The 26,820-nt window shown below is 43.9% G+C and overlaps 2 protein-coding genes across 6 annotated transcripts; one reads left to right on the top strand and one right to left on the bottom strand.

Moving 5' to 3' along the window:
* Positions 1-3,478: 3,478 nt before the first annotated feature.
* Positions 3,479-17,015, top strand: TMEM263 (transmembrane protein 263). Of its 4 annotated transcripts, none has more exons than XM_032207341.1 (5): positions 3,479-3,497; positions 6,068-6,132; positions 7,179-7,297; positions 10,978-11,047; positions 15,287-17,015. In XM_032207341.1, exons 4-5 carry the CDS (start codon positions 10,984-10,986, stop codon positions 15,571-15,573), a joined length of 351 nt encoding a protein of 116 aa, XP_032063232.1. In that variant the 5' UTR covers positions 3,479-3,497; positions 6,068-6,132; positions 7,179-7,297; positions 10,978-10,983; the 3' UTR covers positions 15,574-17,015. The 4 variants fall into 4 exon arrangements, with proteins under 4 accessions (XP_032063232.1, XP_032063230.1, XP_032063231.1 ...); XM_032207339.1 differs by lacking the exon at positions 3,479-3,497 and adding an exon at positions 3,798-3,853; XM_032207340.1 differs by lacking the exon at positions 3,479-3,497 and adding an exon at positions 3,834-3,857.
* Positions 17,016-19,514: 2,499 nt separating this feature from the next.
* Positions 19,515-24,993, bottom strand: MTERF2 (mitochondrial transcription termination factor 2). Of its 2 annotated transcripts, none has more exons than XM_032208188.1 (3): positions 24,931-24,993; positions 24,594-24,708; positions 19,515-21,394 (listed from the first exon to the last, which is right to left on the bottom strand). In XM_032208188.1, the coding sequence occupies exon 3, from the start codon at positions 21,378-21,380 to the stop codon at positions 20,187-20,189; it is 1,194 nt and encodes a 397-aa protein (XP_032064079.1). In that variant the 5' UTR covers positions 21,381-21,394; positions 24,594-24,708; positions 24,931-24,993; the 3' UTR covers positions 19,515-20,186. The 2 variants fall into 2 exon arrangements, with proteins under 2 accessions (XP_032064079.1, XP_032064078.1); XM_032208187.1 differs by having other exon boundaries at positions 24,880-24,945.
* Positions 24,994-26,820: the final 1,827 nt, after the last annotated feature.

Raw genomic sequence — 26,820 nt, 5'->3', positions numbered from 1 at the left:
CACCAAATAATTGCTGATAATGTAAAAAATGTGTGATAGGAGGAACAATACTGTTTTCTATTATAATTTTTTTTCCTTAAGAGCGTAAATTAATTTGTACTTTGAGAAATTACTTCAATTACTTTGATTGTTTTCCTATCAAAGGTACACTTCTAAATTGCCCACTGTACTTCCATAGATATGAAGCTTTTCTGTGATCTTTGCAAGAAATCTTAATGAACAGATTAAACAGGGTACTATAGTTCTATTAACTGCTATTGAAATTATTTTGTTCCAGGTTTGCCAATGTCCTCCCAAGCATTCTCTCAGTTATACAGAGGAAATGCCACCCTGCAGGTTGAGCAACAGACACAGATTGCTTCAGTCTTGATTGTGTGGCTTCAGTCTGGTCACTTAACCCCAAAATGACACCGTGCCCTGACCTATGAAATGAGACAATGAAATCAATTCACCTTTGTAAACAGTAGGGCACCATAATAGCAGGTTAAATAGCAGTATGTAAATTTAAATTATTAATTAAGCTGACGTCAAGCACCAAGTAATCAACTTGAAACAAGCTCATTAAGAGCTCTGTACTGGAACTAGTTGTTTAATGGCTCAATAATGAGCTGACTGTATGATCTGCAAAATCGTGGTTCTTGATAATTTTTTGAAGTATATAATCATATTGTGATAATGGCTTGAACTTCAGTCTACATGTAACAAAAAAGATACCTCCAAACAGTTTGTTGCCTCGGATTCAGAAATGCACTCTTGCTTATTCCCAATTTGTATTAGTATAAAGCTGGAGTCAGATGTGTTATAAAAAACAATGAGAATACTTAGGCTTTTATGTTGGTACCCAGCACTGTAGTGGTACTTCAGTAGTACGTGTGATTTGTTACTTTCTGGGCCATCACCAAAACTGTACAAGCAGTGCATCTCTCTGACTTTCTGTCCCTACACATTGCAGTCACCCGGTACTCATGGCAGACAGTTTCCTTTTCTACGAGACAAAGATGCATCTGCAGGAAAGACATCACACTTAAGTAAGCATGTCTCCTCATATGCAACGAGGGCATTATATATGTTTGAGTGGTGTGTGCTGGTCTTTAGTCCAATCTGTTTCTGTTTGCAAGACAGTGTTGGCACCTGGCATCACCATTCCCACTGTAACAATTCTTGGATATTCATTGGACCTTAATTTCTCCCTTCCTTCCTTCCATCCATCCATCATAAATCCATCCATACCTATGGTATCTACTCAGGGAACTCATTTTTAAACCTAAAGGTAGATTTATATTTCTAGTCTGCAAAAGCACAATTCTTGCCTAATCCTTCTCTACACCACAGGCAGGGATCTGCGATAGGGATGTATTCACATCCGTGGCAAACAAGGTAGGAGCTGGCACCCCATACAGTCCATCTTTGGCCTTCACATATGGCTACTATAGTTGACTGTCTCTAGATGAATCAAAACAGCAGAGGCTGAATCTCATGTGCTTTTTTCTTGTCCTCCTCATTCTGCTCTCCAGCTCAGCAAACAGTCCACCCGGAGTTTGCTAGCCAGGCAAATGCCTATGGACATCGCCAGAACTCAGAGACTGACACTCTCTCCACACCTTTGACTTTCCACATTGGCTACCAACAAGTGGAAAAAATGAAACTGCTGGGCACCACCATGAGGCCTAGAAGCTCAGGAAATGTAGTTCCCATTTTAAATTAGCTCTGTACTGAAAGAGAACGATTCTTTCAGGACTGTTTCCTACATCTGCCTTGAATCCAGCACAGTGAAATGCCGAGCCTGGCTGTAGCTCCCCGCAGACACTTCAGCAGTAGAAGTAACCATAATCATAATAATGAGATGCAAAATGTATATATTTTGACCTTCCTTCATTATTTTTTTTTTCTGCATCTGTAATCATGGTGCATTCCTAAAAACCTATAATCTAAGTGAAGAAACCACTCCTCCATGCGGGAAAGACTGAATGTTGCAATTGTTTTTTCCATTTTAAAATAGCTAAGGAGCTGCTTATGTACTATTTCTAGTGAAAGAAGGCTATTTATTTAAAGACCAAATAATACTAAAAAAAGTCATTACTGAATATATTAGCTGCAGACAATCTTTGAGAGGATTTAGGAAGTTCAACGCATGAAAAAAAGAAATGAGAGGAAAAGAGTCACAGTGATGACACCTCTCCAGCCAAAACCTTTTCCTCGGCTTAGGTGTTGGTATAGAAAGTCACAGGGACGCTGCCCGTGTGCTTCCTCTCTTGCAGAGACCTCAGTCTGAAGTGATGGGTATCAGTTACGGCACCTGCCCGTGAGCCCCCGCTGCCAGCAGCTGCGGTCTGACGGGGAAGTTCACGCCGTCTGCTTGCTCGGCAAAATGCTTCATCCACTCAAGCTCTTCTGTGCCACCCTCCGTCTGTCAAAATTTGAGGAAGAGATTTTAATCTCTGCAGTCCCTTTCATTTTCAGTTACTAGCAGGCAAAATATAGTTAGATGCTTCATGCTGTAAGGTTTATGGGTGGTTAAGTGTTATTACAGAGAAGATATTCGAGTGGCAACACTTTCTCCTGCCACCAGGAACGCGAAGAGACAGGCATGCGTTTGAAGCACAGCACCCACAGATAGCACTGCATGCACCTGGGCCTTAAGGCAAGGGGTGAGCAGCAGCAGTAAGAAAATCCCCTCCTATGGAGGAACAAAAGGACAAAAGGTGGCAGGCATCCGTCTGTTCCTGCCAGGGAGGTAAACACTGCATGTGCTTGGAGCTGCTGACCTGCCTCTCAGGTGGAAATCAAGATCATGGGATAGGACTTGGCCGTGTGTGTGTGTGTGTGACACCTTCAAAGGACACCAGTGATCTACACATCTTCTGTGCCTTGACCATAATGAGAGATCCAAGGAACAATCCAGGCCTGCAGCCCCGTTTTCACTTGCTTTCTGCCATGCTTATGCCTTCACCTGCTCCGTGCTAAAATATAGACCAAGGTCTGTGTTCTTCTAGGGGGCTGTGAGTGCTGAGTGCCCCCTGGCAGGGTTGCTCTGGTGGGTCGCATTGGTACTCCTCCAGAGGTAAAGCAGCAAAGCCAGGAGAGAAAGAGTCTGGAAAAGGCCTCTTTACACGGATCTCTACGAAAACAGAGATCTGTGCTCCTCGCTATTTTGTGTTTGTGAGCAGAGTCCACGCAGGATGTTATGATTTAGGGTCTGAGGATTACCCTCCACAGGTGCTGCTCTGCGGAGGCGGGTGCAAGAGAAGGGGGCAGCCAGGCATAGAGCAGGGCAGAGGAAGCAGGGAGGCGATTTGACTCCACAAGCCAAGCATCGCAAAGCATTTCTCGGCGTGCTTGGTGTTGCTGTGCTTCGGATCTTCTAAACCACCAGAGTACCCAAACTGGGGAGGTTGGGTACCCTCCTTTGGCCACACCACACCCCCTTGTGTAACGAACTGGAGAGGGGCCATTCGTCGCCAAAAGACCCTTGGAGAAGGAAAATGGAGGTGGTTTTGGTGAGGAAGCACCACCAGGACCACCCCACACACGGTTCCCCTCACACGGCCATTTTGGCCGCGCGCCCCGCGGCGCACCGGGGGCGACCTCCCCGCGCCTCAGGCGGTCCCGGGGCCGCTTCAAAGAGCCCGGACCCTCCGACAGGGGGGTGCTTAAACCGGGGGGGAACCGGGGGGGAACCGGGCAGCACCAAGCCGTGCCGGGATCGCTACCGGAGGCGCCTGCGCGGCCCCCCGGCCGCCGAGGGGCCGCGCCGGGCGCTGGGGCGGGGTCTGCGGCTGCCGCCGGGGCGGGCGCCACGTCGACAGCGGGGAACGGCGCCGGGGGAAAGGCAGCGGCGGAGCCGGGCCCGGGGGTGGGTGAGCGAGGGACGGAGCTGGGGGTAGCGGGGCTGTGGGGGTGTGGGGAGGCCTCGGTGGCCACGTCAGGGTCGAGGGGAGCCGGGGCTGCCCCCCGTGTCCCCCTTCAGTGTGTCCCGGTCCTCGGGGGCTGCTGGTGGTGGTGGTTGGGGACCGCCCGGCGTGGGGTGGTGGAGAGAAACGGGGGAGAGGTGGCTGGGTTTGTAGGGTTTGGGGTTGCTTTTTGGGTTGTTTTTAGGGCCGCCAGGCGCGGCTGCCTTCACCCAGCCCCGGGCGTTTACGTGGTGCGGCCTGAAAATACGAGTCCAAAGTGAGTCTGAGCCCTGTGTGTGTGCACATCGGCTCAGTAAATCCTGCCTGGACTTTTATTTATTTATTTATTTATTTATTTATTAAGCTCTCTGGAGCGGTGTTTGGGTAGTGCTGGTGTTGCCCCGCCAGCGCCCAGAGATCAATCCCAAAGGGTGGTCCCTCGCCTGGCAGCGAGCGGGTCGCGATGTCACGTTTCCAGCAGGCAGACGAGAAACCCTGGGGGAAAACGCTCATTATTCTTCATTAGCGAGAAGTTTCAGCAGCTGCTGTGGGGCAGTGTCCGACCCCATCTCCTAGGGCAGGGCGCAGGGCTTGTGGGGTGTGAAAGCCCCCCGAGGAGCAGGGACGTTTGTGGGGCGGCCGCTGCTGGGCCGTGCCCTCTCTGGAGCTGCTCCCCTGCCTTGCTGTAACATCCTGGGCAGAGTAAAGGTGGTGTGGTTTCATTTCCACCAGTGATGCCTCCTTTTTTTTGGCTTTAATTGCGTGGGGGTTTGTATATTGGTCTTTTTTTTTTTTTTTCTTGGTTCACACCTAGAAACTTCTGATGAACTTGCCCTCGTTTTTCCCTGAAAACTGTGTCTCGCTCCTTTGAAATCGGCGTGCTCAGTTTCAAGCCCCTCTTGCTTTGTATCCAGATCTGAGTTTTGAAACTTGGCTTTTAAACAGAAGGCTTGTTGAAATGTCAGCTATGTTCTTGGGTTTTAACTACACACTTTCTACAAGCCTGGATTTGTTTGTTGTTTTCTTTTTTTTTTACTCCAGTGCTGTTAGCATCAACTTTCTTCTTTCAGAAACTCAGTCACGTGCCTCCTTTGCATGAAATAGCTGAAAAACACATTTCCACGAAGGCTGTGCTCTGAGGGTTGCGTCTGAGAGAGCTAACAGCACTTAGCCCTCTGGCTCGTGACATGTTACAAGCACTCCTGCAGGGTGTAAAGCAAGCAGGCAAGTAGTCCAGGGATCAGTTGTGCTGCTTGAAGAGCAGTCACGGGTGGGATCACCTTTGTGGCTTTGTGCTTATTTCCCTGTTTAATTCGGAGAGCAGAACACGGTTACTCTGTCCAAAATGCGTTTCTTAAAGTATCATCCCTCGAACAAGTTTTTTCATGTGTGGGGGATACATCAGGCTTGCTTTTAAGTCTACTGCAGCCGGTGAAAGGGAGACAGGGAGCTGCACGCGTGGCGAGGGCTGGTGTGTTTCCTTCCAGCTCTGTAGCTCAGCCCTCTGACCGCCCAAGTTGATGGGCAGAAGGAGGCTGCTTATTCCGTGGTGGACAAAGACGAGGTAGCTGACGTGAACTTGTGCCAGGGGGGTAGATCCAGCGCTGGCGCGGTGCTGCCAAGCGGAATTGGCCTCGTCCTTGGGTAGTTTCGTTGCTGCCCACAAATATCTGAGTGGTGGCGTTGAAACAAGCCATCTCTCACTGGCTGCTGCTCCGGCCGGGTTTGCTGAGCTGAAACAGTAGGGCTTTTTGTGCGGGACTTCAGAGAGGCAGCACGAGCATCATCTGAAGTTGGGGAAGCTGCACGCGCGTCCGTAGCGGTTAGAGCCCACTGCTTAGCTGGAGGCTAATGTTTTATACCAGTCGCTGTCCAAGAACCGCGGGCTCGTTAAGGAGAGGTTGCGTCCTGACATCGCCCAGTTGCCACACGGTGTAGTAATCCTCGTGGTAGCTCACGGATTAAGCAGAATCATCTCTGTTGCTCAGGAACGCAGAAGGAAAACCAATGTGTTGGTGAGATAAATCGCATACGGTTCTGGCTTCTTAAAGCTGTGCTGAGTCTGCTTCTCCCTGCTGCGGGGCTGTGGGTGTGTGGTTCCCGCTGTATACACGTGGCAGGATCGTGGCAGTAGCACTGTTCCATGAAATGTCATCAATCTACTCCCGTTCTTGCAGGTGGATGCAGAGTGTCTTTGGGGTAGAAGCTGACCAGGCGTCTCCTTCACAAAGGAGTATATTTGGTGAGAAATTTTTGTTTTTAACAGCTTGGATGTGAATGTATGTGTGGCTCTAACTTCACCTCCGGAACTTCGTAGTGCTTTCATTCAGGGCCCACTAACAGCGTCAGCTCTCAAATTACAATTCTCTTCTAAACCACTTCTTTCTTTATGGCCATGTAAAAGTCTAAAACTTACAGATATTTCATATTCTGACAGTATGGAAATAGGGGTTTTCTTCTTCAAAACCAATTGAAAAAGTGAGTTCCAGTTCTTCTGCTACGAAGGTTGATACATATTTCAGTGTATTAAAACATGATAAATGATCCCTTACCTCTTGAATGAATAGTACATTCATGAGCGTGGAGGGAAAGAAGCAGAAGGTAGTTTATACATCTTCTTGTTCAAAATCTCCCTTAAGACCTGCGTTTATTTCTACTGCTTCACTAAGAAAACACAAAGCTTATTTACTTACCTGCACAAATGACAAAGGAGACTGGAAAGTGCCGCTGGTAGGCCAGATGTGTGCTGCCTGATCGTCCATATGAGCTCTGCCAGAACTCAAGGAGATCTAACTCCCTGATTCTGTGTGATCACTGAGTGTGTGTGAAATGAAGCATGAGTCTTTTGTCCCAGCAACAGGAGACATTCAATCTGAGATCACAGGATGAAAATACCAGAGAGATCTATTTTGATTGCATCTCCCCTGTCCTATTTTTTTTTTTCTTTTTACCAGTCGTAGCAAAATTTGAAGAAAGTTCTGAAAAACGTATCATAAAAATTCTGAAGTTCAGCTTTGCCTTGTTGCATGTGCTTGCAATACTGCTAATTTTGCTGTTGTATTCTGTGTCTCTGCATGATTCAGCGTACAGGGAACTTTGAATCTGTAGCTTCTGATCTAAGTTCCCAGGGTGCTTTAATCAATGTCGTGTATGAATGACCTAATTCTACCCACAAAACCTTATCCTTGCGCCTCCAGATTAGTGCCTTAGGTGTTGGCTGAGAGTTTTAATCTCTTCTGTGTCTCATGAATTTTGTTTTTTCTTTTTTTTGTGGGGACACACCTTCAGCAGGGAGAGTGAGAAGGAACCTCCCTGGGGATACACGGCAGTCTGGTGACAGAGGACTCCTTGCAAGGTGGGACGTACGAGCCTGGATCTTATTAGACCAAGGGGGTGTTGAATTGTAGGTGAGTGCTTTCACTAGGATGATGTTATGTAAAAGATAGAAAACCAGAAACTGTTTGCTAACTCCATTTTTTAATGAAAAAATTATATTCGTGCCCTCTTCTTCTGAAGATTACATGAAGTCTTTTGCCACCACAAAGTTATTCCATATCCTTGACCTCCATTCAATAGAAATATGTTAAATCTCTGAACAGGAGCCAGGTTTGGGACATGGTCCTGTGCTCAGAATTTCCCGTTCACCAGATAAGCTACACGCTGTTTAGCACGCAGGATTTTGGGTCACATTTCGGAGGCTCTTAAGTCTCCTGACACACAAAACTAGATACAACAATGTACGCAAACTGTAACCTAGATATCTTAAAATTTCATGCTCGAGCCCTTTGTTGGAGGTAGGTCTTGGTTCTGTGTTTCACTGAAGAGCTATAGAAAAACAAAAGGACTTGTGATTGTGCTTTGTGAGCTCTCTTCCGTGCCAAGTTCTGTTTTGGGTCAAGCTGTACGCCTTTTCTGACAGTGATTTGATTCTGTTTTCCCTTACGCTGGGGCAGTAGGACAGCCGTGAAACTCCTCACGAGTTCATTAGGTACACCTCTTGCAGCATCACTGGAGAACTTCCAGGCACCCACAGAACCATGCATCACATAAAAGCTTTCGACTTTCTGGCCTCCAGATGCCTGTCGGCTCCCTTCTCTGTAGGGTGAAATCAGTCTCATCAAGAGTGCCTTGTTTTTCCTTAGCTGCTTTGTTCAGACCAGTGAAGTTCTCTGCTGACTTCCGGGGTCTTAAAACAGCAGTTACCGTAGAACACCATAGTCCATATAGTTTTAGGAGAGTGCAGCATTTCTGTGGTTTAAAAGGAGTTGTAATTGTAATAGGTAGTTAGAAGGTGAGGGATATATTGGGTAAAAATCTGGTGTATTTCTTTTTAAAAGAAAATTTATTTTTAAAAGAAAAGTAGCTTGTGCTCAGAATTTCCATAACCTTGACCTTTTGGGGAAGGTAGCAAGGGGAGGGAATGCGTCATTGTTTTTATGTAGTGCTGCAATTTTTCACTTTTTTTTTTCTTCTCTAATACTTTGCCACTAAACCAGAAGCCCTGCTGTGAAAGTCTCCTGCCAACACGCTGCTTTCCTCATCTATCTTTGCTAGGAGCTGCACGTAAATCAGACAGTTGCCTAACCTGGATTTCAGGGAGCTGCGAAGCAGTCTTTTCCCCAGGTTATCTGTTTGCCAGATTTACTCTAGTTCTTACCGTTGGACAGGGCTTGTCTTTATTAAATACTTGGATACGATGCCCGGCACAATAAATCCTTGATACTTCATTGGGGCCGTATCTACTATCAGTGCTGTTGTGTCCAGCACTTCCCTAGTGGTGGCACATACGAAGCCTTACACAGAGTCTTGGAACACTTCCTACCATTTTGCCATATTCAAAACTAATTTCCATCTGTCCTCTAAACTTGTTTATAGTCCCAGTATCTTATCTGTGCCTATGAAATTATTTTTTTTCTGAGGCTCTTAGGAAGAACTCTTGACAGAACCTTTGGGGAGTTCAAGCAATGAATTTCAGCTGGGGTTATTTTGGGAGCTGCGTGCGGGCTAGGTATACGTGATTTAAATGCATTGTAGAGGTTGTTCTTCGTAACGACTAATTATTCACTGTCCTAATTCATTTGGGTCTCCCTTGAGTCTTTACAATCATTTTTGTCACTTTTCCTGTGTTTGAAGTAAGGCATGGTAGGTTGTAATCTTTTTTCTTTTTTTTTTTTAAGGATTTTTCCTAATGCAGCAAATTAAAATCTCCTTCCTAATGCCGTAATCATCTTAATGATCAAAATGACCACCTGCTGAGTAGCAGCACAGTTACTTAGTTGTGCACAGAAGTTCCGATTGAAATGTCAGGCCTGTCAGTTTCTTGCAGTGTCTGCCTTATGTTTCTTACAGTGCTTGCTATGTTTGTTTTGAGATACAAAAACATCCATTTGTCTCATCTCAGTGAAGACGAAATCCTCATATATGTCCCAGCTCGCAATAATAATGAGAATGAATGCAAAAGAATCACTTGGCACCGAATCTGGTCCTTTCACAGAGCCCTGGACCGCCTCTGTTTCTCCCTGGGATCTGTCAGGCTCTTAATTTTTTTAACAAGGAATTATATAACTGCTACATTTTCCAATTGCCTCTTAGCCTTCGTGTATTTAGTCTTCCATAATGATGTGCTGTTAAGCACTTCCCTGTTTCTCAGCTTCCACGTTTGCATTTCAGGCTTTTGAAAGGAGTTTGGCCTTGCCATAAAATTAGCCATGTTGGCGGTAGATGTTCTTGCTTGCTTTCCTGTTCAGCTTCTTGTGTATCTAGAGATATGTAGAGTCATGAACTGATGCCCTTAGTGCTGGTTGCGAGGACTTTTTAATATTCAATTTCGGCTTTCTTCTCATCCAAAGATCTATCACTCAGCGTGTGGGTGCCGGTTCTTACTGTGATGTTTTGACTTTGTAATTACATTGTGAGGGTTTTAGCTGCTGTTTCCCAGGTGAGTCTTCCTACCCTTGAGTTCTGCTTCTGCCTCCTCATCCCTCTTCCAGATCTCAGCCCCTGCTTTCTTCTCACCCACCTGAACTGCGGAGAGGTCTGGGCACGGCAGGAGGGGCTGGAATTCTTCTTGTGGTGGTCAGTGAGTCCAGGAGGAAATTGAGCGATATAAAGGCCTTGTGCTTGGTCAGGGAGAAGGGAAATGAGAAAGTCAGTGGTGAGGCAGGAAAATGGAAGGATGCTGAGTGGCACAACGCAGCTTGTTTTTTTCTTTCCCCTTTTCCTAACCTCAGTACCTGCTGAGGAGGGAACACAGGGTTGGGGAGGAGGTAGGTCTTGTGGCTGAGACATGCATTGGTGGGGGAGGTCCTGCACCAGGCATTGCTTTCTTCCTCACAGGAGAGGGAAATGCAGTGAGCAGCGCTGCTGATTTGAGCTTTCTCTTGTGCTTCCCCTTCCCTTTGGGGACTGCTGCGCTAGAACTGCTCTAGGAAACAGCTTTTGGTGTTTTTTCAGTAAATAACAATAATAAAAACCTACCTGTTTCTGAAATGTTTTCATTGGAAAGTTTGTGCATAGCTGAAATACTCCAGTTCCGCTGCTATCGCTGCGTTGTGTAGGCAGTACCGTTACAAGATAACTAGCGTGCTTTTATTGCATTTACTTCAACTCTTTTTTTTCTGGCATTTATTCAAATTCTCCTGCAAGGACTTGTTTCTCTAAGCTACTGCTTTCTAGGTCTGAACAGATCTTAGAGGCATGCTGTTGTTTTTCTAGCGTTCGCCAGTAGGATCACTAACCTTTTATTTTGTAGTGCATAAGCGTAGGCTATCGCATGACGGTGGCTGTTTTGTTTTCATGCTGTTTTCTCCTGATCACTTCTTAGGTTTGAGATGTGCTTAGCATAGGGTGACCGCTCCCTCCAGGCCTGCTGACCCGATAGGGGCATCGACTCCTCAGCTATTGAGTCTGGTAGAATTGTGCAACAGCACAGTCTGATGATAAAAAGTGCAGTAATTAGGCAACAGATGCTAGCTTCTAGTAATTAAAAATAAGTTCTTATTCTTGAACTATGTGAATTTTAGATTCAGGGGTTACATTATTGCTTTGGCAGACGAGATGTACAGAATAATGTGAATTTATCTTTTAGGCAATAATGAATCAAAAGGACAAAAATCAACAGGAAGTCCCATCCTACCTTCATGATGAACCGCCAGAAGGTATGTACTAGTTTCCATAATACCAAGTAAGTTTACAGAAATTCACCTAAAGTGCAATTATTTGAAAGAAAACAACACCCTGCAACCTAAACTCTCTGACTTTTAAGTAATGGTAAATAACCCAGCCCTGGGATAGGATGGGCCTGCAGTTCTTGTTTCCTTCTGCATTATCCTGATAGAAAGCCACTGAATACAATTTAATTAATAATTCTATTGATAAATTACAGAGAAGGTGGGCAGATACTGTAATTTGCAGATAAGTTTCAAGAGATGTGAACTGGTCTGCTGAGCGTTTGTTTCTGCTGCCCATATGTGAGATGAAAAGGGCCCAGCTTCACTCTTGGGTGCCCTGCTGAGTTCACAGTACTTGTGACTTTGAAACAAGATGTGCTTGCTGCTACTTCTGCAGAGTTTTTTTCCATAATAAAGTTAATTGTGGTTCTAACTGTTGACTTAATCTCGTGTTTCCGTGAAAACAAAGGAACGCTTGACTTTGTTAATGCAGTGGCATCTTGGTCCCATGAACCAAATGAATTTTACATCAGTTATTAGATCTGAAGAGGAAACGAAGTTGTGAATGAGCAATATTCCCATCCAGGCTGCGGACCAGCTGCACTGTGAGGAATGCTGTTTGCATAGCGTGGCTGGGAGCATACTAGATCAAAAACTCTTCTTGGCACAGAAGTTGTCTGGATTTTGTCTTCTCGTACTTTAAGACCAAATGTATCGGGTGTAGAGGTCAGCAAGTCCTGATTCCTCTCGTTTCATTACTCTTCCATTTATAATGGTAATTTAAAGCTCTGTTTGCAGGGTATTCTTTCTCCAGCTTTTATGTGTCATTTAACAGAACAATTTACTTCACTTGAACAACAGTATTGTCCACTCGCTGCAGCTGACTGGGTTCAAGTGGAATAGCTTGCTATTTTCTTAACGACTATTAGATGGGAAGCGCAAGTACAAGGAGATGAGAGGAAAGGGAGAAATAGTTCTTGGTAGCACAGTGGTTCTTAAGCCCTACTATACATGAACTTGTTACAGGGTAATGTTGTTAGAAGAAAATTCTTCTTTTTAGGTGCTTAAGGGGTTGTCAGGATCCTAGAAGCATTTCTGAAAACAAATGCCGGGTTGGAACCTGTGCCCTAGTATGTGTTAACACTTTTAGTCTAAGTTCATAGTGTTTTTTTTTTTCCCTTTTTTTCTTCCCCCTTAAAGATTGAGTTGTGTTCTTAACACATTAAACCTCGCACATACAATTTTAACAGTGGCCTGGTTGGTAAATCATGACCGATTCTTCCATCAGGAAGATGGTGAAGGGATTTTTTTTTTTAATCTTTCTAGAATATTGAGTAGTTTGTCCAGATTCAGAACGTAACAGCAGGGCTCTGTCATCACTCACCAGTGCAGGGTTTTGTTTAAAATTTGTGAGTAACTAAGACTTGTTTTTTTCTGCACAGTTTCTTATTTCAATATGAAAATAATCAATTTGGGTATGTAGCTTAAACAGATGGAGAAGGCTGCCATAGTTAGGAGGAGGAGTGGAATGAAATACAACTCATCTTAATGGAAACACCATCACTGAGAGCTTTCTTTGCCTTTTGCTTCTGCTTCATGGGCAGTCTTCAAGCCCTATGAGTTAGTAAAATATTGGAATACCCTAGAGCATCCCTATTTTAGATGTCATATGAAGCTGTCACATGTGATATGCTTACAGCATTGCAAAAAGATGGCCAGTTGTGGCTGGAAGGCTACCAGAGCGATGCTGGCAAGAAGAATGGCTCTGAACTGGCTCCAAAGAAAATTCTTAGAGGAAAGGTTCCATTCCAACACCAATTTGCTGTTTTGGTTTGCTTTTTTTTTTTTTTTTTTTTTTTTTTTTTTGTAAAGATAGAAATATTTCCAGCTTGTCCAAATGATGCTCAACCAGCTTGGTGCCCAAAGACTTTAAGGAAACGAGTATGTAGAAGCTTTTCTGCTCTTACTTTCTATGAGTAATGCTTTTTTCATGTTTTACTTTCTTTACTTTTGTGGTCTGTGCTCAAACTGTGGTTTGCTGTCAGTCTCTTTCAGTGGGAAGCTGGTTTCAAGGTACTGTGGCAGAGCCAGTCCCGATCAAGGAATTTGTGTCATTTTCTCCCTAGATCTAGCAACATGCTGTCTTTAGCTTTTTCGTACTGATAAGGAACGTGGAGACCAGGAATGTATATTCTAGAACAGAAATAGACCAACAATAAAAAAAAAAAAAAAACTTTTTAAAGTTTTTTTGTATGTAAATGTTCCAATCTCTACTTGCTTGTGTTGGCAGTGCATTTGTGCTGGAGATGTTCAGGCTGAGGGCTACAGGTGTAGAATGAACCAGCAAGGCTATTTATTGCCTGGCTTTAAGTAAAAGGCTGTAATTTTCCTAGTTTCCACAACCCTTTTTGTTATTCGTATAGATTTCTTAAGAGAGACTAGTATAAGATGGAAGCATTTTTTAGTGTCTTTGCTTCCTTGAGTGGCACTGTTGCTCTTTTATGACTTTTTTGCGATATTTAAAAAGTTCTCTCATTTGGACAGCATCTGCTGTTTGAATAATTTTGGTTGCACACTTAGGAACTCTGATTTCAGCATTTTTAAAAATAAATTCAGAGTCCTGGGTCACTTGTAGTGTTAACCACAAAGTCACTGCATATCCATGGGAAGCTGATCTCCCCTTAGTTTCCATCTTGTAGTATGTGAGTGCTGGGAGTTGACTCGTGGAAACTCTTCTCAGTGCAAGTTGTCAACAATCAGGAGAGCCTAAGAAGGCGTCATGGGAGACAAAGACCTCTTCTGCTGGCTCTCCTATGGCACATCACAGTACAGAGTGAATGTGTTCACAGGGGCTGTGTAAAGGTCTTCGATGGATCTAGATCTGATTTTATTTTTGTATTTTTTGTCTAACCCGTCTAGATTTGTCATCTTCTTTCAAGCATGTTCTTTCTGCTACAGACACTTTCCCCTCTTTCTTTAGTGTTTGCTTCTTCCTTGGCTCTGCTCACTGTAGTTCCACTTGCTCTTTTCTTGGCTCCCCCCGCTGTTTTTCCTTAAGAAAGGGAAACATATCCACTAAATCCCATCGATTACCTCCAGGCAGATAGAAATTACAATGAATTCAGTGACTTTTAACGTTCTTGTTAACTAGCTGTCTCTTGACATTGTTTCTCTGAAACTTGTTTTAAGGTAGTATGTGGGATTGGTGAGGAATTAACAAGGCAGGAGCTGAGATGTGCTTACCTATCCAACATGGTTGCAAAGACTGGAGATTTCTCAAGGTTTGCACCGAAAATACTTTGCAGACAAACATGTGCCAGGGCTAAGCTGGTTTATGGGTGTAGTAGGTGATAGATTTTTGTGCTTGTGTTAACATACTGCTTGTGCAAAACAAACAGCTTCAGAAGCCCTGTTGTTTTCAAGATTGGGTGGAGTTTATGCAGTAGTGGCATGTGGGGTTACAGTCCTAGCTCATTTTAGAGACAAGGTATGTGTATCTGCAGGGTTTTGAGGCCTACAGCTAAAAACATGGGCTACTTTACTAAACTGGAGGACTAAATGGCTAGTTCTGGGAGTCTTCCTATTACTCTAATATTTTCTGTTAGTTTGAAGCTAAGAAATTTTACTGCAAAGATGGAATATGAATAACTTTACGGCATGCAGCAAAGAACCATGCAAAATACAGGTTAAACATAACATTAAAAAGGAAAAAGATTCAGATGGTCAACAACATGCAGAAATCCTATGGTTTGAGTTTTGTTCTTGTGTGTCATGTTGGGATTTCTGTTGGGAGCCCATCAATACTGCTACTGGGGACAATTTTTTGCATGTAATGAGCTCATTAGAAGTTACTTGGCTGGTTGACTTCTTTTTTCACCTTTCCTCTCTGAACTACTGAAAACACCTTTTGGGAAGAAAATTAGGTTTGTGTAGATGTTGAAGAAAGGAAATGATACTGTGAGGGCTTTGCATCAATTTTGTCCTCATACTTCTTTTGACTCCTGATGGCTCTTCTGTTCGTAACCTTCTTTGCCTCCCTTGTGCCCTCTGCATACAGCCCTTGTAAATACTTTTTCAAAACAGTCATTAGTAAGGAAAGAAACAGCTTTCTCTCAAGGTGAGCTCTTTTCAAAGAACAGCTCTTTTTTTTTTTTTTTCATGAATAACTCCTCTGAAAATGCTTTCATCACGGCGCTGTGATTGACTCGATGTTCTTTCCTCCCCCAGGTGCGCTGAAGGACCACCCGCAGCAGCAGCCGGGCATGCTTTCCCGTGTGACTGGTGGCATCTTCAGTGTCACGAAGGGAGCTGTTGGTGCCACGATTGGGGGCGTTGCTTGGATTGGAGGGAAGAGCTTGGAAATTACCAAAACAGCGGTCACGTCTGTGCCTTCGATGGGAGTAGGGCTAGTCAAAGGGAGCGTTTCTGCCGTGGCTGGAGGTGTTACGGCTGTAGGATCTGCTGTTGCAAGTAAAGTGCCTTTAACGGGAAAGAAAAAGGATAAGTCTGACTAAAGCCAAAACTGAGAGACATACTTGATTCTGCAGAATATTACATCGGCAGCGTTAAAATCTGCTGAGATTTGGACCATGAGAAGCCATGCGTCTTAGACACTCCATCTTCTACAGAGCTGTGCAAGTAACTTAATTTCATCTGACAAGGACAGAAGCAGCTTGGGTAGCACAGTGTCTGAAGATTTGTTAGAGCCTAGATTCAAGCTTTGTATCTGGTGAAATGTTAACACTTGGTAACTATAGAAGTGAGTACGTGTATCTGAAGGGATTATACATATTTGAATATTCACTTACTGTAAGTCTTGCAGTTTTGGACTAAAATGTGAACATAGAAACTTACCTTGGTGATGTCTGCCGGACCATCTGTTTGATGAGGTGCCGTTTACTGTCCTCAGTGGCATCCACATCCTCCTGCTAAGGATCCTTGAGCTGTGTAATGGCATTATTGGATGTGCCTAAATAGTTACAAAACTGTGTCTGTAGGAAGCCTGGAAACTATCAGTGCGTTCTGCCAGAGCGAACTGGCAGCAAACAGAACTGGAGGTGTGCAGAAATTGGAAACGAGTGGGAGATAGGAGGTGACAAAGTTTGTAACGTGGTAGAAGGGATCATAAAAACTAACTTAATGCCTTATTCGAGGAAAAAAAAAAAAGTCTCTTTACTAGGTGAAGCTGTGTAAGCTGTGTCCTGTTGTTTCTGTACAGTTCACAGAACAAGCTTTAGAGACTCTGACTCCTAGTATCTGAAACTTTTAGTCAGTTTTTACTGAATACAAGATCGCAAAATCTCAGGTGTACTTAATGATATGCATCCATTTCCTGCAAGTGCAAACTTGCTTCTGATCAACTTCTTAGAGACACTAGAAAAAATGAGGGCTTCATGGAAACTGGGCAGGTGTTTGTGGTCATCTAGCACAACTCTGTAACTTGAAAGCAATTACTTGGTGTAGCTGGGAACCACTGAAGAACTAGTGAAACTGTTTCAGCTCCGTGGTGTGCCAGGTTAGTTCCTTGCTCTGTTTAAACAAATGCAAGAATTTTTCACTACATCTTTATCTCACACTTTGCATTTTGATTTTGAGGAAATGCAATACTTTTATTTAAAAAGAAACCAAAAACAGGCGTATGAGGCCTTAAAAAAAACCTTATATATGTCATCCAAGTAAACTGTATATTGACAGACTCCAAACTTTGACACACCTCAAACGAGAACATCTGTAGGTCCTCTGCAGTATGTGAGGCAAAATGCACTCCGAAGACACAGCTTGAGGTTGCCTTAAAGTAGAAGCTGTTGGTGATTTTTGTTTTTTGTTTTGTTGTTTTTTTTTTTCCCCACGTGCTGACTTTGCAAATAAGTAACTTCTTTGGAAGCCCATAATAGAAGGCTGTGAACATTGTGTATGCAGTATTTTCTTAAACTCGTGTTCCTACAAAAAAAAAAAACAAACACTTCAAAGCATGTAAAAGCTTACTTTTTCAGTGGCTATGGCTGTACAAGAAGGATATATAGGGAGACTTCTTAGAAATTAAAAGAAAATCAAAATACATCACGTGTCTAAAACTCGCTCCTATGTTTATGGGTGTTGAAAGTAAACTGTAAATTATGGTACAGTAGCAGCCCAGTCTCTCTGAGCCATTGGTACTTCAACTGCAGTCTGGAACAACTTTATTTGGTGTCATTGATTGCTGGTTATGTTGGTGGCATTGTATTACCACACATAATGACGTGGGGAGGTGGGGACAGCAAACCCAGCAGGTAGAATTCTCTGTTCCTGTTGTTAGCTGCACCAGCTGCTTAGCTCCAATTTGCTGGAAGCATGTGTTGAGGTAAGTCTATGCAATAAATACAATATTTAACTATTTTTGTACTCAAAAGCTAGCAGTGCAGCACGCGGTTTGGTTTAAAGATCCCAGTTAGCTACAGAAACAAGTTGGCTTGGCCACAAGAAGCAATCGAGCTGCAGCAAGGGATTTAATGTGGTCTGCTCCCCCCGGTTTCTGATGCAGATGTACCCCAGAGTGCTACCAGTGAGCTCCGTGAGCCAGCTGTTTGGGACCACAGTGGGATTTGTGACACTCTATCAAACCCTTCCCAATCATTTTCCGAGGACACAAATGTTGAACTGGTCGTACCCTTTTTTTTATGGCATTCTTTAACTTTTATGCTATGAAAGTTGCTGCAAAATGAGCATGGTCTGAGATGAGCAATGTTAGAGCTGTAAAAAGCTGCCAGCACTTCATTATGTTTTGTTCTTAGCATATCCTGTAGTTATTACTTCTGAATCTTGTAAGTGAAATGCTTTAACGTGGCACATGCTTTGAGTTTTGGAAAAGAGCTTTGTCCTATATTCTGCGTATTTCCCACTTGCTTACGAAAGTCACCTCCTAAAGAACTTGTTCTGATTCTGTCCTGGCACTTATGAAACATTAAATTGTTGCTGTTTCAGACTTTTTGAAAGCTTCCTTAGTTACTCTGTGGAGAAAGGCAGATGAGTAAAGGCTTAGGTGTGACTCTCCATGCTGTATCATGGCCTAGGGAACCCGGATCTAAATAGCACCGAGCAGTTCTTGGCAAAAACCTCACGTTGCTGTGAGGTTTCTGTGGTGTCTGCGCAGACACAACGCAAAATCCTCTTCACTGCTTGGTTGTTTGTTGTTTTTCTCTTGGGAACTAAGGGTTGGGGAGACCCACTTTTAAGATGACAGGAAGTAGAATGGAATGTGGAACCTTAATTAAAAATAACAATTAAAAAAAAAAATTAAATATTATTTTCCTGGCCCCCCATGAAGGCTACTTGTATGCCTGACTGCTCATTCTATAGCGAAAGGCTGGGCTGTGGGCTTCTATGTGCAAATATTGAGTGGTATAAACATTCACTGTAACAGCAAGAGATTAGGAAGAGGATCTCAGTGCTGCAGTAGTCTCTAAGAAAATGTATTTTATTTATAAAATACAAAATATATAAAATTATATATATATTTATATATATATGTAATTATTTCATTATAAATTTATCTGGGAAGAGGCAAAGGGTTATGAATGAAGGATTGAATGAATTTGGGTCTGCTGGTATGGAAAAAAGAGTCTCTCTTCCTGCTTTCGTTTCGAAAGGGGAAGGGTGGGGGAATTGAAACGTTTGGAAGGGAGAATGAGCTTGGGATAACTCAGGCTGTGGCTCTGTTAAGGAAATATGTCACTTTCCTGTTTTCTCCACTGCCACTGGAAGTACTTGAAGTGATGGGAATAAGCTGTAGCAGGAATTTTTAAAACCAGATACCTGTAGAAATGCCGAGACTTGTTTTTATGGAAAACGTTCTATTATGTCTTGGCCTCCTTCTCGTCCCTAAATCACCGATCATTTCTGGGGTTCATCATTGCAGTAGATTGCATTACGAGTGCCTTCAGAGAGCTGAAATGCCCCCTTGTGTCTGCAGGGAAGGAAGCTTTCGGCTTCAAATACTGTGCTCTTTGTCCTTCGGTGCTCAGCTTTGACAGTCCTAACGTGACAAAGGCAGTGACCATGATTTTAATACGGCAGCCCTCCCAGCTTCCTCTTATAAAACGATCCTTATAAAAGGAGCTTGTAAAACTCTTTTGGAAGAGGCAGCAGAGAGGTGGCTCATCCAGCCAGATGTTTCCAGCCCTCCCCGAGCTCGTGGCCGTATGAAATCCTCGTCTTGTGCAGCCTACCCTCCGAATACATAACTCAATACCCGCTTTCCTCTGCAATTCAAAACTCCTCTTCGAGAAGGGAACACCCCTGGCCACGCTGCCTAAACGCCTGCTGAAAAATGACCTTGGGGAATGGCCCAGGGGGGTGTGTGCCTGATTTATGCCCTGCTGTCACAGGGGAGCGGGTATGGAATGGCTGCTTAGGGCAGCTTGTGGGGTGTTTTGGTGGTAGTGGCTTTTTTGAGACATAAAATCACTCATCCTAATTCTACTGAGAGGATCTTTAATGGGGCTACGATTTCATACTATTATCCGCAGACCACACATGAAAAGATATAAAAATTCCCCAAGAACTTAAACGCTGTCGGATAGGTACTATTTTAAAAGCCAGCACTCATCAACAATTATCATGCAGTGATATCTGAGAAGTTGTCGCCCATATATTTAGAAACTGCGGCAGCTGTTTGCAGAGCTGATGGTCATTTTTAATCACCAGTGGTTTACAGGCTGGAGATTCGTTACACCCGTGTAACAGTGGGGCTTCTTCCTTTCCCCAAGCATTTGGGGCCCATCTGAGTCTCTCCCTAGCCGCTACCCCGGGCTGGAGTGTGCGGTGATGGCACCGAAAAGCCAAAGATGCTCGTGGCCACTTAGATGAGGAAATGCAACAGAACCAAAAAGCCATGAGATGCTCCCTGGGGGATAAACGAGTCTTTATGTACACGGTGAATCAACCTTTCCCACAGCCAGCTTCTACGATACTACCTGGAAGCATTAAAGGCTACAATTGTACAATGAAGTTGTGCATATAAAACCCACACCTGGACAAAGCACAGCTATGACTACAGCCTGGTGAAGATGACTTTTGTTTCAGCTCTTATCAGAGAACCCAGAGCTCTTTAATCATTTTCTTCTGCATAACTTAAACTACAGCATTCAAATTAGTCTTGAGTGTTTAGAGGAGCAACAGGATTAAACATTGGTCTCTCCTTCTTTGACTGTATCTTGCCATAATTGACTTCAAAATCTTTCTTAGTGCCATTTAAGCTTTCTAGGCTTCCGCTCTTTACATTATATCCCAAAGCAGAGAGTTTTTTAATTCTGTACTGGACAATTTGCGTTGTCAGCTCCAGCACCGTCGGTGTCTCTCTAATCTGCGCGATAGAAATTCCTTCCTTCAGCAGTCCTCTGAGTCTTTCTTCCAGAATTGGCACAGAATAGTAGAGAAGGGCCGGGCATTTCAGCACTAGTTCTTTTAATTCTTGATCGCTGCACTTAAAGACGTTTTTGGAAAAAAGCATGCTCTTCTGCATAGTGGTCGGAGTAAGCTGAAAAATAAAACCTTTAAGTTTAGACAGCAGCTGTAGTACTTCTTGGTCACTGAAATCACTCTTCTGGAGAAATTCCAAGTTCTCCTGGATTGCAGTGGAGGTATTTAATAAAATAAACGGATTCTGGCTCAGTAACTTCAGTATCCAGACCTTCATGTTGGCATCAGAACCTCCTAAACTTAGATAATTTCTCTGTAACGTCTCTATCACTTTTTTATTTTTTTCAACAGGACTGTAGAAAATATTGGGTGCGCTTGTTAAGAACCGGGTGATTATATTATTCTTAAGTCCTAGCTCTTGAAAGAACAGAATGTTTGCTTTCTGGTTCTCGTGATACCCAGTAGTGAAAAAAGACTCTGGAAACTGCTCTATTAATTTAATCAACTGTTTTTCATTCTGGCATACTAATTGCCATAGAGCTCTCTGAGCGTTTATCTCTGCAGGACTACGGAGAATTGCCTCTGGGCAACGTTCTAAAATATTGGCTACGGCGGGCTCATCTGCTCCCATTTCTTGTAAGATGCCAGCAACTTCCTGAACGTAGGCCACCTCCTGGAGAAGGACCCACTCCTTCAGCCTGCGTATTTTCTTAACGTCGACCGACAACCTGTAGAGACTCTCAATGGTCTTTTTATTTTCCTCGCTCGATTTCGTATCGGTTGTATACGTGGAATGTGTTAAGAAGCTCCTGTTTGGTGCTTCAGTCCGTGAGGACAAAGCCTGCAGTCCGGGGTTACAGTACTGAGATCTCGCCAGCAGGAGTGTGAATGTATCTCTTGCACCACGAGCGACTCCTCTCAACATTGTGGAATGCAGCCCTGTGCAGAGAGAGAAACAATTCTTTGAAAACACATTTAAGGCACAAATTATACCTCGTAATGTTCTTGGAGTCATTGATATTTAGACTGAGCTGGCAGAAGAAATCACTCTCAACAGTATCTTTTGTTATTCACACAAAACTCAGCGTTCATGCTATAAGGAAGTGGGGGAAAAAAAGACTTCTGAAAGGTTAATGTTCTGACTGATGCCTCACTGGAACAATAACTTGCAGATGCAACAGACCTGATACGGGGGCAGCACTCCATCCATGTAAATGCTTGCTTGCTTGTCACACCAGAACCAAACTGTCAGCCACTTCCTGCAGCTGACGGTGTCATTACGTTACAGCTCACTCGTACTGCATTAGAAGAATGTTTTATGCAATTTAATTTGACAGTAATTCCACTAAATGAATAGTAATAAGAAAAAACAGCTTTAACGCCTTTCTTAGCTCGTCTGAATGTATTTGCTTAACTGCTCGGGCATTGTTTAGAGCATGATTTGTTCCTCCATGTGTCAGACCTCCCTGGTGCTCCTTCAGCAGCAGTTCACAGTCTAGCTGCTTTATAAAATCATTTTCCTTGCAATTAAGGCCAAAAAAAAAATCATCAAAACCATTTGTGTATGTATGTTTCTCACTAGCTGACTCTGTTAATTGGGGCTGAATAATCAAACTGGTATTTTGGGGGAGGAAGCAAGTACAGCGCGTCATCTTCAGGCCTTCCCTTGCCTCTTCCAGTCCCTACTTTGCTACAGCTGCCCGCCGCACGGACACCTTCTTTCTGTCTCCAAGTAATTTCTGTCACTGCCACGGTGTGGCTGAGCTGGGGTCCAAACACCCAGCACGAGGTAGCTGCGGAGAACCCGATCCCCCAGCTCTGCTCGGGCTGAGTGCCAGGTGCCACGAATAGCACGTGCAGTGCCACCTGCTCCGCGACGGCCGGAGGAGCTGCTGCAGCAGTCACGCAGAGATGTCATCAAGCGTATCTTTAACTTCCTAGGTGGCGGTTTTGTAACAACCTTCTGGAAGCACCCTGTGGAAGTGAGAACTGCTGGTCTCTGAAATGCTCGCGCTGCTTAAAATCTCTCTAAGTAAAAAAAAAAAAAAAATAAATGAGCAGAGATACAATTACTTTGTGCGTTTGGCAATCCTATTTATATAGCTGCTTTCTCCCACAGCACAGTGTGCTTCAAAAAGTACCCACGTGAGCATTAAGTAAGACTTATTTTTTTTAAGAGAGGAAAGACTGTTATCATCATCCACTCTAAACTCTTGCATAACGTACGGTAAGAAGCCTGTTGCAGGAACAGCTCTATGAGACCCCTAGAACCTCATTTATAGCTCGTCTTTCAAGAAAAATACGTGGTTTGTTTCAAGCACCTAAGTGGTAGAGCCTCCACCGAGTTCCCAAGTAGCGTTAAATATTTTCCAGCAGTAAAATATTTTTTCTCAAGAAAATGTATTTGCTTTTAAGTTGATGATTTTCAGTTTCTAAATCCAGACTCTTATTATGTTACAGCGTCATAAACTAACAGATTAAGACTTACAAAAATAATTTACTACGTGCAAGCTTACGTTAATAACAAAATGCTGTGTTTTTTTTGTTTTTGTAGCTTGGTTTTTAGTGTTGTTTCAAACCTCTGAGGCAAAATCTGATGGTCCAATGAAGCAGTATGCGCCGTAACTGCAGTGCTAATAATTTTATCTTCATAAACTTGGTGACTGGAGAAGTGCTGTCCAGTGAGCTCCAGCACTGAACGAGTGATTTTCACAAGTAGCTGTGTACGGGCTCTGCATGGAGGTAAGCTGCAAACTTTTCCTGTGCTGTTTTTTGTGTCCTGAAAAAGTGGCTGCTTCACAGGGACTGAAAACCAAAGCCTTTCCTCCATAGGAAGAGGCACACCTGCCTGTGCTTGTGAACTGCGAGTAGGTCTATGGAATTCAATGGGTCCAACCAAATCAAACCCTGAAGGATCAGGACTTTCTTCATTGCTTCAGCTCAACTGGAAACTGCCAGCGAAATACAGTAGTGTTAAAATTGTTGGGGGTGTCAGATGATGCTTCCAAAGTACAAACTGGAAGAGTAACAATGATTTTTATTTCAATGTGTAATCCCACTATTAAATAAAATTGCCTTGTGAGTAATGCAGTCACTTAAAATACAGTCATTTTACCAATTAGTTACCGAGCTCTTTAAAAAAAAACAAGGCCAAAATCTGACATAGTATATTGTGCTTTTCTAAAACCTGACATGGAAATTATTAACTTTGCTTAAAAGAAGCTTTATATTGTCTGAAACTGTTTGACATCACAGTCTTTTTTTTTCTTGGTGCTAGCGAGGATCTTCCATGCACAAACACTGAATATGGTAAAAGGAAGAAAACGTTATTTGCTAAACAACCTTTGACCGGGATACTCAGGAACCCTTCTAAAACATTAAGCAAGTTATCGCATATTAAAACAAGACGAATGGATTTTAATGTTATGGTGTACTACAGGAATGGAGAAGACGCTTAGGAGTTATGATTCGGTGTCTAAAATGCATTTCAGAGACTGTAAATGATAATATCACATTTCCTGGCTATTTAACCTGCTCCACAAGTTCAGAGTTCTCTCAAAGCTCATGCTGACTGCTGTTCCCGTTGAATGCAGGAACTTGTTGCAACTTTTTAGATACCGATATTGCTGTGGGGATTGCAAATCATTTGATTTAAAAAAACAAACAAACAAACAGCCCAGATCAGTGTTTGCTCTCACTGCCAGCAGCACCCCCTTATCAGCAGGTGTCACCTCAGCAGTGAGGAAGTGAACCAATGTGTGCCTGGAAGTTATCACCAGTCCCCCTGGCAGCAAACTGTACCCACAGAGTGAAGCGGTACTGTGATTTTCGTTGTTTAGTGGGACTCATGCATGTATCTTCTTCTATAGGAAAGGTCTGCTTCGAATCAGCTGGGTAATTTACCATTAATTTCACTCAGAAATGTAGGTATATTTTTAAAGAAAAAAACTCTTGTCCATGTTGTATTTTTTCACTATTTTTTTTCACTGAGGGCACAAACAGTGTAACTACTCCTGCATGCTGGTCAGTACCCTGCTCCTTACAGCAAACCTCAGCCAGATTTTAGTAGGTTTGTTGGTAAGAAACCACTACATGCTTAGCTTGCCCTTTGCCTTGAGCAGGAAGAGTCAGTATCTACCTAGAAGAGCGCGGCACAGGCTGGATTTGAGCAGCTCGTGAAGAAGGCTGGTGCAGCAGCAGGTAGTTCAGTGGAGAAACGCTCTGTAGCAGCAGCTCTATTTCCCTTTCCACACCTGCTGACAGAAGGAAAGGTTACAAAACCACGCGAGCCCAAGGCCGCGCTTTCCAAAACAGCTACAGAAGAAGCGAGGCGGCCCCGGCATCTCCACACAAGGGGCTCCCCCACACGGCTCCATGCCCGCAGCAAGCTCCCCTCACCCCACAACCCCCTTCCCCGGCCTCACCACGGCCCCACACGGCCGGCAGGGCCCCGGCCCCGCCGCTCATCGCCTCACCGGGCTCCCTCCGCCTCTCTCCGGGCCCTGCCGCCGGGCGGGGCGAGCCGCAGCCGGGGCCGGGCGTACCCGGCAGCCCCGCCGCCATGGCGGCCGCCTCCACAGCCACGGGGACCCCCCGCGCGGCCCCCGCCGCCATTTCAGGGCTGCGGGGGGGTCCCTGGCATGGAGAATCGCCTCAGGTTCTGCCACCGGTTAAAATAGGATTTGTTGTGGTTAGGGGTGTTTAGAGGGGAAGCGCTAGGAAGCGTCTGCATTTGAATAGCTTTCAAGAAAGAATGAGTACAGTAAATGTGGGAAAAAAAATCAAATTCCTTTGAAAAATTGATCGTTTTGGAGTGTTATTACGGTGTCAAAGCAATCGACATTTGAAATTTAGGATACTTGAGTGCCTGTGCTCTGATGGGAAGCCAGTGATCCTATTGACTGGCACCCTGCACCGCAACAGTTACCATACGCATACACCATGCAGGAATCAGCCCTCCTGCTTCCCATAGTGAGGTGTTAATCTCCGCTATTCCACCTATTAGAGGAATTCTATTAGTATTTATTTATTAGATTTATTACTCTGCTATTCTATTAGCCTGCACAGTCTAAAGACTACTTTACTTTTAGTTTTTCTGCTCTTTTTGAAAGCAGCACACTGAAAGATCTCTTCAGGATCAAATCCTAGTGAGAGGCAACATCGATGTGATCATGGGGGTTTCTCTTTTATCTCTATATTTTCTTCCATGTGATCACTGCACCTATCACAGAATGCAACAATAAATGTGAATATACAGTTGTTGGATTAATAGGAGTTTGCTGGTGGTGCTTTGAAGCTAAATGAGCAGTGATGGTGAGAATCAGCATCCTCTAAGTGTTTTAAGCTGTATCTGCATCAGTTCTCAACTAAACTTAGAGTAATAAGACATGTGAAGACACATGAATAACTTCTAGAGTAGACAGGTATTCCTAGGCATATTAGCATGTTTTTAAACTAACTTGAGAACTGCATGTTCACATCCTTCAGACAGGAAAAACCATTACTGTTCTTTCTGGAAGTGCTTCATTGTCAAATACACTTTCAATTCTCTGATCTAAGCATGAAATAAAACTGCTGCAGAAAGAAACTGCTCTACAAACCCAGTTCATGGTTTGTTTCCTACCTAATTTGGCCTCTTCTTGCAGATAACTAGTGATAGGACTAGAGGGAATGGCCTCAAGTTGCACCAGGGGAGGTTCAGGTTGGAAATGAGGAGACATTTCTACTCAGAAAGAGCGGTCAAGCACTGGGGCAGGTTGCCCAGGGAGGTGGTGGAGTCACCGTCCCTGGGGGTGTTCAAGGAAAGGTTGGACATGGTGCTTGGGGACATGGGTTAGTGGGTGACATTGGTGATAGGGGGATGGCTGGACCGGATGATCTTGGAGGGCTTTTCTGACCCTTAATGATTGTAATTGCAGTTTCAAGAACAGTTAGTGCTTGTGAGTACGAATGACAGGAGGGCATACAGTGATGTTAAGAACAGGGGCCATAAAAAGCACTCTTAATTTTTAACGTGATATATTTCATACTCAACTCTTCACATTTGATTCTCGTAATTTCACACCTTCACGTTATCTTTTTTTTTCCTTCTAACCCCTCCCCACCCTCTTGCATTTTGCGACCACAGTCTGGGCTAAATTAGTTAGCCTAACTAGTTAATCAAGCAACTTCTACCACTATGACCCTATTTTCTCTTCCTACTAACTTGGAGAGCCTCATTCCCTGGCGATTCGACATTTTAATTAACATTTTGATTAACCTATCCTTCACCTTCCTCACACCCGACCCGACCTAACGTGGGTACCCTGCTCAGCGCCGAGCGGCGCTTTGGCACGGGGGGCACGCCAGCTGCTATTCAGCCCACA

Source organism: Aythya fuligula, chromosome 1, assembly GCF_009819795.1.
Source record: "Aythya fuligula isolate bAytFul2 chromosome 1, bAytFul2.pri, whole genome shotgun sequence".
Lineage (NCBI taxonomy): Eukaryota > Metazoa > Chordata > Aves > Anseriformes > Anatidae > Aythya > Aythya fuligula.
Note: the sequence above shows the minus strand (reverse complement) of the source record. Positions and strands in the feature narration are given on the sequence as shown.